General features: G+C 38.8%; 1 protein-coding gene across 1 annotated transcript; it reads right to left on the bottom strand.

Annotated features, from left to right (window-relative positions):
• Window positions 1-3734: 3734 nt before the first annotated feature.
• LOC149962180 (uncharacterized protein F54H12.2-like) lies at window positions 3735-4853 on the bottom strand. Its single transcript, XM_090164416.1, has one exon. It carries the CDS (start codon window positions 4851-4853, stop codon window positions 3735-3737), a length of 1119 nt encoding a protein of 372 aa, XP_090020542.1.
• Between the last annotated feature and the right edge of the window lie 8694 nt (window positions 4854-13547).

Genomic DNA, 13547 nt, shown 5'->3' with positions numbered 1-13547 from the left:
CTAACGTGGTTGTTGACCTACAACAAAAAACTCCCGAATTTCTAAAAGTTAGGACGCCATGTCTCATTGACGAAGGACCGATTCTAGTATTTACCGAAAATTAGCTTTTTGTATTATGTAATTATCATTTTTGGTAGAGGAAAATGTACATTATTGTAATAATCAGAATATATAACAAAGTGTTTATTCGAATTTTACGTCATTCTGTAAAATGCCTTTGCCTAGGTCAATTATAGAAAGCCGCCCGTATCTAACATTATTGAAAAAGGCTTCCCCAAATCAAAGACGATTTTTACTTAAGAACGCCACGCGAGATCAGGTTGGCTCATTCGCGAATATCTGTCATAATATTTGCCGTGGAGCTTTACCCGTTGGCGAGAATAAACGACGGCAATTACAACGATATAAAAAATCTATTAGAAAACTAGGTCAAAGAGATCTCAGTGATAACTATCGACGAAGAATTCTAGTCTCGCAAACGGGCGGTTTTTGGGGAGCGATTCTCGATTCGCTCATCCCGCCAATCTTGGTTCGTAAATTAATCCGGCGCGATGAAGAAATTTGTCTTGCTAGCCGCGGATAGCTATTTATCCGATACCGAAAATTTGATAAATTTAATACAAGAACACATGAATAGTATTCTTAAAAAATCCGTTCGAGACGGTAGTGAAGAAGAAAAAATACGAGAATATCTGGCAATGTTGGCGCGGTATCTCAGAATTAAAGATTACGACGGCGCTCCAGCCGTTCAAATAAAACATCCTTCTTCGAGTACGTTAGCGCCGATACAGTTGCCACACGGTGCGATCTACAAGCCTCCCGCTGTACCTAACGTTTCATTCGGTAACCCGGCACTCGCCTCGCCAAGTGTTTTTTGCCTCCCCAAACGCCAAATCAGCTCCATCAACTGTTCGCCGCGCCGCCCGTACAACAGGTGCAAAGAGCCGTCAACGTACAGCAACCTCTCCGCCAACTGGAAATGGCTATTAACAGGCCCCTCCCAGCATCACCGATAAATCCTGGAATTTCTACACCATGGCAGAGTGTCTCCGGCATTTCGGGGTTGGACGAAAGTCAATCGCCCGATTACGCTCATAAATCTTTAATTGCAGCCCCACCGCATCTCGTGACGTCACGAAATATTCCATTCAAGCCTGACTTTGCGAGTACTCCAGACTACCAAAAGGGGAAATGGAAGAACGGCGCTAGCAACGTTTTCACTTCGCCCGCTCGAGCTGAGCTACGTAAATCTCGAAGCGAAACGAGTCTAGAATATAGCACGCCAACTTTCAAAGACAGCAGCTACAAGCCCTCGGAATCCACCCTTCGTAATACGACCGAACCTGTTTCCTTGCCTTTCGTAGGACCGCTCTTGACAAGAAAGGAATTGCCAACCCGCCAAGGTCGCAAAGAAAGACGCCGGGCGTATTCTAAAGATCGTGAAATTAATGAATGGGAAAATTAATGTTTTTTGTAAAACCAAGTTTATTAAACACTATTGATTACAAAATCTGTTTTCGTAATTAAATAAATGTACACACAATGCCAATAGCGAAATTACTTCGTTCATATATATTTCATTATTATACATTTTTAAAATTTTCTTAAAGCTTAATCCAGCAGACCTATTTAACAGAAACGAAGCGACGTGCAAACCGCAAGTTTCTTGGTTCATATCTTGAATTATATTTTTATTATAAAACCATTTCTGAGCTAAATGATCCAATTTAAAACCGTATACATCAAAATGTTGACCGAAAGAACAAAAAAATCTCCCGTGCGTTGTCCTTTCCTATTTTTAGCACTGACGAAGATTCCTATCCAGTGGCTTCCCGGCATGGAGGAGTCTTGTACATTGGCCACCAAACAAAAGGGCCTTTTTTCGGACAATCTCGAGGTAAAGTATCTTTGGAAAATGTGCCCAGAAAAAAGGTTTGGTTCTCGGGTCGCATTTTAAAAAGGCGTCCAATTGAAAAGTATTCATGGCAAAACCCTTTGAATTTCATCGGGGTAAAATGACCCCAATATTTTCTCGTTATTCTTGTCCTTGATATGGTAGAGTGAGCGGGGTTTATTTATCACCTTCGATATAGTAAAAAACTCTTTGCCCCAATATCCTCTAAAACCATTACGAAATACTTTGCTGGTTTTTGATATGCGCACGTGATCGCCAATCTTGAATTTCGGTTCCTCTCGTTTCGCTTTCTTTCCAATTAGTTTTTGCCAAACAAGATGCTCATTGGCTAAGGTTACTTCACTAGGTCTAAATCCCGTCGTGCGATGAACGCTGTCGTTATAGGACTTTACCATTTTTGGTAGTTCTTTTATAATTTTTTTTTCTTTACTTTTGGTAAGAAATCTGTAAATTTTATTTTTAAGCGTCCTATTCACTCTCTCGCATACGCTGCTTTTTTTATCGCCGTAACAAACAAAATGCTTAATCCCCTGGTCCTTGAAATAGCGTTGAACGGTACGATTTAAAAAATTCAGAGCCTTGGTCAGTGTTAATTTTCAAAGGCTTACGTTGTTTGTGGATTTTTTTGAAAGCCTCTAAGATATCGCTCGCTATCTTGTTTTTCACGGGAATAGCGAATAAATATCGGGAGATAATATCGATATTAGTAAGAATATTATTAAATTTATTAATATTTTTAAATTCGTTTAACTCGATTAAATCAGCCTGATGTTCTTCGTTCAAGCTCGTGACATAAGTCCTATTTCTAGGAAAATTAAATTTTCTATCTTTGTGCAACGTATAGGCGTCTTGGGTCAGCGCCCAATCTTTAATTTTTTTCTTGGAAATAGAGGGTAATTGTTCGGATAAACATTTTAGTCCTCCCAGACTTCCGGGATTTTCGGGGTCAAAATAAATAGATTCTATATTCATGTCTTAACAGTTCAAAGTGTGCTACATTATTAATGAAGGAACCAGCAAAGTTTACATTTTTTATACATTTTAATGGAAATTTTTAATACATCAGCTCTGATAAAATTTCAGATTCATTTTGCATGATATTATGATATAAATTTTCTACCCCCCGTTTATAGTCGGGAAAGTTGACGTAAAACGCCTTAATTACGTTGTCATAGTTCATAAGGGGTATCGCCATCTTGACACTTTTTTCGAGTCTTTCGCAGAAATGTGACGCGATCGGTTTGCAACTAATGTGATGGGCCAATTGATTATGGCCGGGCAGGTTTGGGCACGCCTCGGTTAACGTAAATAATACACTTTTTAATTCGCCTAAAATAGACATTTTCATTCCTTCAAAAGCGTCTTTTCGGTCGGTTATTTCTTTGTCGAGACTGGTACGGATAATCTTCAAACGGTCCCAGGCTTCTTTATCCAGGGTGACCCCGTTGGCGGAGCAATACACAACGTCGTAATTTGAATTAGACCCGCGAATATAGCCGCGAATATCAATAATTCTTCCACGCTGACAGAAGAATCCTTCCAACTTGACATTATCCGACAACCAGCTGTGAAAACGTATAGCTTCTGTAGTGTTATTGAAAAACCTTTCAATTTCTTGTTCATAGTTCCAGAGATTTTTCCACACTTTTACGCTAAAATTGACATATTTTCTATGTCCTTGACGGTTAATTAAAATTTCAGGCTCCGCGAGATTCGCCGATAAAAAAATGTCGAGTTGGTTGGAGAGAAAATGGGGGCGTGTCATTCTCAAACAAAAGCTCGCGTGGAACTAATCGAATATAAAACAGGGTGGCTCATTCTATTCGATACTATATATCACCTTTCTGTCCCGAGTAATTAAAATCTCGTTATCAAATTCAAAGTACATTATACACACGACATTAGTCGGTAGGGGTTCTTTCAATTGAACATCTAAACGTAGAGACCCCTTTCGAGGAATACTCGTATGATCAGCCGAGGCATTCTGGTCCGCCGACATATCGAAAGTAAAGACCGTGTACCCCGCCTTAAAATTCGCGAAATTTAGATAATTACCCCTATCTTCGGAAGCTATGCCCATTGACTCGAATAAATCCTGATAAGGTAAACAGTAATTTGAATTTGCATAATCCATTTGAAAGCCATCAGGAGGGTATCTATCCGGTCCGACTGACAAAGACAAGTCGGTAATATTTAAATGTTCAAATTGCAAGCTATTTGTGGTCAATGACCCGTTGAAAGCTTCTTCTTTGACAAAAACTACAACGGCCCTTTTTGGTATTCTCCCGAGTATTACGTTATCGCGATTTATGTTTTTCAGACCCTGAGCGATAGAAAAACGTTTCATAATTGTTTGCGTTATGGGATAAATCGCTGGTATTCCGCTTTCTAACATCCTAGCGTGGGCTAAACTTATCTGCGGAGCCACCTTGACTTTAGTAACGTATAAATACGCCTGTTCTAAAATTAGCTTATAATCTTTTCCCTGCTCTAAAGCTATTATACAAGTTAAACGAGGGCTTCTTACTAAGCGGAATCTTACGAGTAGTTGATTGACAATAAACTTATTCATGTGGCAAATATCGAGGGGTAAATGGCCCATTAACTCAAACGTGGTCGATTCTTTCGTTCGCGCGCATCTCTTCAGCATTCCGTTACGATCATTGTTAAAAGCCGGTTCCCACATGTCTTGCGGGTTACAGTTCAAGTTCATATAAAACATTCCATTCTCCAGTTGCGTTTTCTTAGCGTCTTCACCAAAATTGAGCAATTTCGCCAAGTACGCGTTATATGCCGAAAGATGATTTGTAGATTGCACAGACGTGTCGTCCAGATAAGCGTCGATTTGCGAAAAAAGAGTTCCAATAAGATTATTCGTGACCCCGACTTTCACTTCAGTGGCTGGTACGTCTGTACCATCGAAATGCACGAGTTTCATTTTTAGTTTGAGCATAGTTTTGGATAAATCAATTTATTAGTCGTCAGATGCCGGAATAAACAAATTCGAGAGGTCCATTGTCGGTCAAGTTATTCGTGGGTAGATATCGTATTTCGGTTGTAGCTAATATGTTGGCAATTAACACGGGTCGTACAAACAAGGCTAACGAACTTAGCATGCCTTCTCGAAGCGCCATTGTTTCTTATCCCAAAAAATCGTCTTTCGTCCTTGATTTTTTCGTTTTCTTTTTCCGTTGTCTAGGAGGCGCGCGTCTCTTAGGAGTTCCACTGCCTGACTGGGGCTTACTCATTCTGTCAACGGCTTTATGTAACAAATTGCTTCCGGCTAATCGTAAATTGTTGCGGATAGCCAATTGCGGATCTACACCGGATTCCAAATCACCGAACATACGCTTTCCGAGACCTAGCGCTTCGCTGCGCAAAGGTGTTACCATCGGTGTAATATATCTCATTAATTTCTTAAATATTCCACCCAAACCACGCCCTCTCTGGTAAACGGGGCCGGCAAACACTCGTCCCCCATATTGAGACTTATAGTAACGGAAATAACTGTCACTCTCTGACATCTTTCTTGAAATGAAGTCGAACGACCGTCTTCCCCGCGTTAAATATCAAATTTTCTCCAAAATCAGTTTTTAAGTCTATCTCGATCACTTTAACTCTCTAGATTTAACCGGGTAATAGTCTATTTTGTCGTATATAATTGAATTATTACGAGGCTGATCATTGCTCGCTAACGGTATAATTTTCATGAGAGGAGCGAGAGTATCTCCGGTATACTGGGGGTATATTAAATTCGAATAAAGATAAAGCGTACTGGCTCCTCGGGATAAGTCGGCGGGGTAAGTACTGTCATGACCAAGCAGGTCAAAATCGAAATCCGTAAATCCTAATAATTCTCCTAAACCTTTCTTACTCGATTTGAAGAAAATAATCACAGCCCCGTGATCAGCTCCTACATGGATTGTGCCATTGGGGTTTATACCGAAATGAACAAGGTTTCTCACGTGATCATGGATAGTGTTTGACATGGCGTCTAATATTGCTTGAATACTTAAATAAGGTCCAATCGGAATATTACAGTCAACTTCTACGTTGCGTGTAAAAGTCATATCGCGTAGAGGATTTTCTTTGATTTCAATATAATTTAGATGATTTAAAATTATGCTCCTCGTATAGGGGGTTACCGGTTTTGACGGCTGATATACCTCCGATTGATATCCCGTGTCATACTTGCTCTCGAAACATAACAGTTCTTTCAAAGGTCCGTCAGGAATAAATAACTCGAAATTGGTCTTCTTCTTTTTGGGGTCCGCGGGGTTATGTATTGTCGGATCGTAAATCCAATAAAGTCCATCGGGTTTTTCGCAGATTTTGAAAGAAATGTAGGCGTCCAGTCCTTTTTCCCTTATTCCTTCGTTAATAGCGCGTTCAACCTTTTTAACCGGACTATATTTGATGACAAATCCGGCAGTGTCTTTTTCGGCTCCCAATTTAGCAACTTTTAATGAGATTTTATAAATGTAAGGTCGTTTTTTATAATAATCAGCGGCTACCGTTTTTAATTGAAAATTATTAGTTTTATCCGTGATATTTTCCCAGTTGGGAGGCAAAATTACTTCCGACACGCCAACAACAAATTTGTCCGGTAGTGTTATAGAACGACCCAAGTTTACTTTAAAGTTTGACTGAGTATTCGCCGGATAGAGGTCGCTAGAGGCGTTACTCGGTAGAGTTACGTAAAAGTCGTCAATTTTTATAAAAATAATGACGGTCTCTTATTTGTAGGGGATTCGAACTCGTGACTATTTTAATTTGCTATTTACAAAGTTGTTCGTCCTACCAAGTAAGCTACCGTCATCCCTACTCGACATTCGTTTCGTTTCCTACAGATTCTGCTTTCATGAAAGGGCAAAGCGGTATCTTTTCCAAGTGTCGAATGAGGGGTGCGCTTTTCCAATCGGTTATGACTAGCGGACAGAAGGCGCACTTGACCGATACGCTGTCTGGTAACGAATAAAACCCTTGCGCGGCCAAGTCTGATTTATGTACACCTGGTACCTTCCAATTAACGTAACCTAATAATCGTTTCTTTCGAAAGAAATTTTAAAGGAATATCGTGGCTATTTAACGCAGCCATTTTTCTTTCGAAATTTACGTATACAACGAAATCGTCCCGAATAAAAATCTAGAGTTTCCTCTAACAGCGTACTGGGTAACCTAGCAACGGCGCACGAGTCTCCCGATAAACATCTGCTCGTAATCAATCAAAACCTGTCACCGCATTAACAATGGAAAACGGGGACCGAGTATAGCTATGCGAGCCTGGGAATTCCTTTAAAGGAGCGTTGACCAATTTTCGCGCCAAAACACCAACCAATCAGCGCCATTTTGAATAACTTCGCGCCAGCCAATCAGCGCGCAGTACACGCGTCACGTAGTAACCGCGTGGTCACCGCGCCAGCCAATCAGCGCGAAGTACGCGCGCCACTCTGCGGAGGTCAATGACCCCAAGGGGGGTGAAAATGTCGACCCCCTGCGCCACCGGCCGGAAGAGGGAAGGAAGCGGGGACTTCCAGTGCTGACCCCCTTTCTAACTGTACTTTGAAAACCCTCAAAGATGGTAGACACTCCTACTCATTTCCCACAACATAGCAGCAGTAGTATCATCCATTGTATTGTCTTCATAAATTTAATTATAACGGCTATAAAATGAGTTTCACTGACCAATTTGCTGTGTAAAAATTATAGGCGGTCAAATATTTACCATTGACAGTATCACCACGAATTTATGGTCAGCATCTTGCTTATAACCATAAAGTTGTGGTTTCTCCCTTTTGATAAATATAAATCCTAGCAGCACGAAATACACTTTTTACGACCGAATAGATCGGCTCTTTCACATATTTGCTCACCAGGCAAACTTAGAAAGTTAAACAACTAACCGATGGCCATATTTTTCATTATTTTCTAATCTAACTCCTTTCGGCTATGTATTTATTTGTCAGGCTTAGTTGCGGCATAGCTTATTTAGCTGGTTAACACATTTTTTAATTATTTACAAGTATGTTCCTGTATATCGATCGCTTAATGTTTATTTTAAATATCAGCAAATGATGGGAACCCTCGGTGCGTTAGTGGTACAAATTTCGTCAAAAATTGATAAACACCAAATATTTTTAATCAAGATTAACTATTTCACGTATAAGGTGTTTAAACTTCAAACCAACAGTAACAAACCATGAATGCAACTGACCCTGAGATTCTTCAAATTGTCGACTTAACACTAAACAAACTATTTTTCTATATTTGGGATAACTTAGGGTTGGTTAGGTTAAAATTTACATTATAAATTTTTTGTAATTACATTTAATGTGGATTGTCTACAAGTCAATATTTAATTACTTTAGAAGGGTGGATTTATACTACATCTGACCAATGTTTAGTAAAAATTTGCTTTATTAATGATAAAACGATAAATGATATTAAATGTTTAATTTATCACGAGTCTGATGATATTAAACAATATCAAATTCTGAATGAAGATTTTATGCAGTAAACGAAGAATCAATCTTGACTTAAAAGTTATTTAGGTTACAAACCTGCATTTCTGAAGAACAATATTCAAGTTGATATTAAAAAGGTTTGAAAAGTCTTGGAAATAACTATTAACTTAATTTTATTGTTAGTAATTAAACTTCAAAATACACTTATATACCCTTTGTTCATAACATTGAATTCTTGTTGAAATTTGAATAACACCCCACCAAACATTTCATATTTCTTGTATCTTAGACTTGTTAAAATACGTCAGGCTTATTTTCAAATAATTACATGTTAAAATTGGCACGTTCTGGTAGTTAAGCAAATAAAATTTAAACCAAAAAGTTTGTTTTTTGATAAAATCATAGCAGGCACATTTGTATCTGTGAACCATTCATTACTTGTAAAGTTTATTCATATATAATTAAGCTACATATCTAACCGACAAGTGTTAATTTAACATAATATCTTAAAGGGAAGCAATGAAAACAATTTGTTGAAAACTATATCCAATTGTTTTAATTGTTTTTGTTATATATACGCGCGAAAAGAAGTATTGGTTCACTGCATATTTAAAAACTTATATCCCTTTAAATCAAATTAATGATTATCCAGTTCATCGATGACGCCCAATTTATTATCCTTTATAGAAATAAATTTAATATAAGGGGCTCCTAAAATGGAACGACGGGCACATAGCGGTCCATAAAACCCGGAACAGCTGGCACCGGGCACCCGGTGTTGCCACAAAAGGACGGGAAACAGCGCCACTGCGCCTCATACGGAGACCCACCGCCCCACAGTAGGCTAGGCAGTCCTCCGGGGTGGCCAGAACGCCTGGACCCTATCCGTTAGCCTGAGCCGAACCTCAGTCTCCAGCCCAAACCTGACCAAATCGGAGGTGGAGATAGCAGCATTTGACCAGAACTAACATCTTCCAGTGTACCACCGCCTTTATGGGTTACAAGAGTCAGTCCCCGACTCCCCGGTTAAGCCACCAGTTATTTCACACTGTGAGTCAGAATTTATAGCCCGGTGGACCTAGTAACAGAAACCATACCACCGGAGGTCTATCATCATAGTGCCCTACGCCAGCGTCCCCAAGTCCGGACAGGGGACAAATATAGCATGGGTAGCCAAACCCTACTACTAATGGTCGCACCTTTGACCCAAGCCACTCAACTCTGCAGAATGAGCAGCAATGGGTGGACCAATCCACACTTCGCTCACAGCAGTGGGATTAAGAGTGGATGCTGTAGCAACTCCAGCCGACAACCTACCTTCGTAGGTAAAGAGTCAAACCCTTTGGAGAGAGCACCTAAAGGGAAACGACGAGCACACATCAGTCCAAGTAACCCGGTGCACCTGGCACCGGAGATCCCGGTGTGAGTCCAGAAGGCCGGGAAACAGGACCGCCGTGCCCTCATACGGAGGCCCACCGCCCCAAAGCAGGCTACCCAATTCGCCGAGGTGGCCAGTTTGCACGGACCCTCTGCGTTAGCCTGAGCCGAAGTTCAGTATCCAGCCCAAACCTAACCGATGTCGGAGGTGGAGATAGGACCATTTGATCAGAGCTAACATCTCCCAGTGCGCCACCACCCTTATGGGTTACAAGAGAGGGGCCCCGGCTCCCCGGTAAAGCCACCAGTTATTGCACACTCCGACCCCTTTAGGGACCGATTAAGAGACATAAGTCTATGTATTTGTACCCCGCTGCTCCGGCTAAGCACTACAACGGCCTACGAGATTAAACAGGCCGGGACAAAAGTGTGCTTTGCGAAACAACGTTCGGCCAGTGAGACAGCTATCATGACTGCCCCACATATAGCAAACAAACGCCCTCATCATGGCCCAACAAAAGGCGACACCATGGGCTGCCCGAAACCCACCCTCGCACAGCTGAGGACTAGAGTGACTTCTTCTTCCACTGTAAACTACCCTCCTTAGTAGGTCACAGAATGACGAGTATGGAACACCCATGAGGTTCCAGTGACCCAGCGCCCCGATCACATGACCTTGAGATCCAGGTATGGAGCCCCCCACATGCTCCAGTGACCCCATCACACCACTAGATAGGAACAGTGGGAATCAAGAGACAAGATACATCATGGCTAAAATCTTTTATTGACCTAATAAAATGGCGAGCTTTCGAATCGTGGTTCCTCGACAAGCCCCTTAGAACGTCATGTAATCAAATATTTTAGCCATGAAGTATGTTGTCTCTCAATTGAAATTTAATTATATATATTAAATTCCTGGGCTTAAAATACGTTTAAAGATTATGATTATTATCTTTAATGTAAAATTTGTTAAAAAATTCTAAATACAGTTTTATACCCAGTTATTTAACGTTGTTTTTCCTTATAGTGCCAAATCTATACCAAGTACAAACGGGAAATAATTTAAATATTTACCAATTTGACGACAACCACAATCGAATTTCGAGTCAGATACTTCACATGTCAGCTCTTCCAATGCAGCACAATTCATCTTTGCGGAGCATCGATCCATTTCATCTTTTGGGCAATCAACTTTTAAGAAATAATTAAATGTATAAAGTTCAATTAATTGTATAGCTCAAGTAGCTGAATTTGACGTCATTAATCGTGTTACGCATGCAAACTAATTAAGGACGGCTAGAATCAGAATGTAATAATTTTAACCCAAACAGCAACCCGCGCAAGGTATCAACTGTTTCTGGGCTGAGTGACTATGACTTACCATGCACGCACTTGGGCAAGTAATCAGACCACTCTCCACTGTCGAGGCATGACATTTTCGACACTCCTTTTAGTTTGAAATGAGCTTCGCAAGTAAATTCGCATTCCTTATTCATGTGGAGAGTTTGAGATGACTGACACTTAACATTTCCATTATCTAATTCCGGGGGCTCGCATAATTCTAAATCAAGGAAGATAAAATATTTTACGAAAACAGAATAAAGTAGTTTTGTAATCTGTGGTGTACTACACATTTATAGTGTTAAATGATATCCACATGAATAAAAGTGTTAAGTGAACCATAGGTTTTTCTTAAGTGTGTTTTGGTTTGGACAAGTTTGTCGTTTTTAAAACCATCAATAATAGAAATAATTTTTTTAGTAATTCTACCAGGCTATTAATGTGTGAAATGTTCATAATTATTCAAAATATTTTCACATTTTTACAGAAATAATTCATGTCATTTAAGGCGTTTAAAAACGATTTCTTAAGTTTTACAAATGCTATTTAATAAAATTAAAAATGATTGCGGTTTAATTGTATGTTGATTCCAGTAAAACGGTTTTTTGTTATTGAATTAAAGATGTTAATTGGTTTTCGTTATTGATCCACAACTTTCAGATTGACTCAACTTATTTAGGATCCACAGGCAAAAGGCAAGTTTTATGAAAAATTTTAAAACATATTTTCAATACTATGTAAAAATTTACCGCATAATAACATCTTTTACAATTAAGTAACCATGTAAATTTAAAATTTCTACCCTTATTATAATTTAATAAAATTACTTATCCGAACAAAAAACACCCTACTTTCATTTTCAAACTACTAAGCACTGTCTACATCCGTTCCATTTTAGAACAATAGTTCTTTATTTTTTTTCTTAATCTAGTTACATTGCTAAACTTCTGTTTTATGGAAAGATCTGGCTTATATTGCTACCGTTTTCTGAAATTATTTATGATTAAAATTTCAAACTATAAAGTAAGCCTAGTTTAATATGTTAGTTGTAAATGAGCTCCGATATTATTGTTAATTTATAGCGCTGTGGATTATTGATAACTTACTTCGATTTGTACAGAAACAGTTGGCCGTAGCATGTGCTCCTCCCCCGAGTACGCACGATTCGTTTTCTTGAACTTCACAGGTAAACGACTGTTTCAGTGAATTTTTGCAATTTATTTTCGAAATGAGTGAACATTTAGAAGCTACAAACACAAATATTTTATTTTTATTAAAATGTTAAGTTTTTTTAATATGACATCTTACAGAAATTTATAAAACGGATTATTAGTAATATTTAATCTTTTGCCCAGTATCCAGTTGAAGTACTTCCAAGAGCTTTGTTAGTATAAAAAGAACGTTTCAATTAAGATAATTGAAATAATGAATTTTAAAATCAGGCGATAATAGACTATTTATTTTGATGAAAATCGACTTCCGACTCTTTAAAAATTTATAGAAAATGCTCTAGTTTCATAACCGCTTAAACATTTTTGCTTAAATTTCAGATTTAATTAAAATTGGTTTAAGTACTGTTCCACGACATTTAACTTCTGGAATCTCCCCCAATCAACATTCTTCCATTTTCCACCATTGGCTTTAAATAACTTAAAATCCAAAATTCTTGGGGCAAAAGAGTTTATTAGTTTTGTTTTCTAATTTTTATGCGCCTAAAGATAATGATGAACTCACACTTTTTTGTAAACGTACTACTTAAGAAATTTTAGTTTGTAGCTTTTGAAACATTTCTTTTGTGAAACTAGAGATTACCTAATAATAATAATAATAATAATAATAATAATAATAATAATAATAATAATAATAATAATAATAATAATAATAATAATAATAATAATAATAATAATAATAAAACGTCGTTTTTCGCGCTCCGTCTTTCTTGGTGTTAATTGATGTTTATCTTATCGGATCGCCGGTTTTTTTATATTTTCGAAAGCGGAAATAGTCGGGCTCTCGATAGAGACCTTTTTTAATCTTGGTCGTCGAGTGTTGGGCAAGTTTGAACAACTTTAGAGGTGTGAAGTTTTCCGTTTTTGGCGATTTTTAGGCCCAACGGATTTTGAAAAACTCATTTTTTTCTTAGCGAGCGCGAGGCCACCAGTAATTGATTTCAATTCACGCGCCGCCCTTTTTTTTTCTTCGTGTTTTTACGCTTTTGGCATTTATAAGACAATCGCGGGATAAGCGAAAGCGTTTTTTTTTCCGCGGAGGTCTGGGTCTTCGTACGGGGCTAAGTGTCTCTACAGAAGATCTCTATCATGGCCTGTTTTTCGTCGGCCGTGAGAGCATCGGGGGCGATCCCTAAAGCTCCTCCAATGGACCCCCAACTTTTCAACAACAATAATCAGCCTTACAACAACAACACTGCACCATACCACACCTATAACCAG

This window comes from Leiobunum rupestre, chromosome 1 (genome assembly GCF_980474605.1).
Source record: "Leiobunum rupestre chromosome 1, qqLeiRupe1.1.hap1, whole genome shotgun sequence".
Classification (NCBI taxonomy): domain Eukaryota; kingdom Metazoa; phylum Arthropoda; class Arachnida; order Opiliones; family Sclerosomatidae; genus Leiobunum; species Leiobunum rupestre.
This window is presented reverse-complemented; position numbering and strand designations above follow the sequence as displayed.

Excerpts from the sequence above, each read along its gene's own strand:
- LOC149962180 (XM_090164416.1), bottom strand. The coding sequence starts at position 4,853 with ATGAAACTCGTGCATTTCGATGGTACAGACGTACCAGCCACTGAAGTG.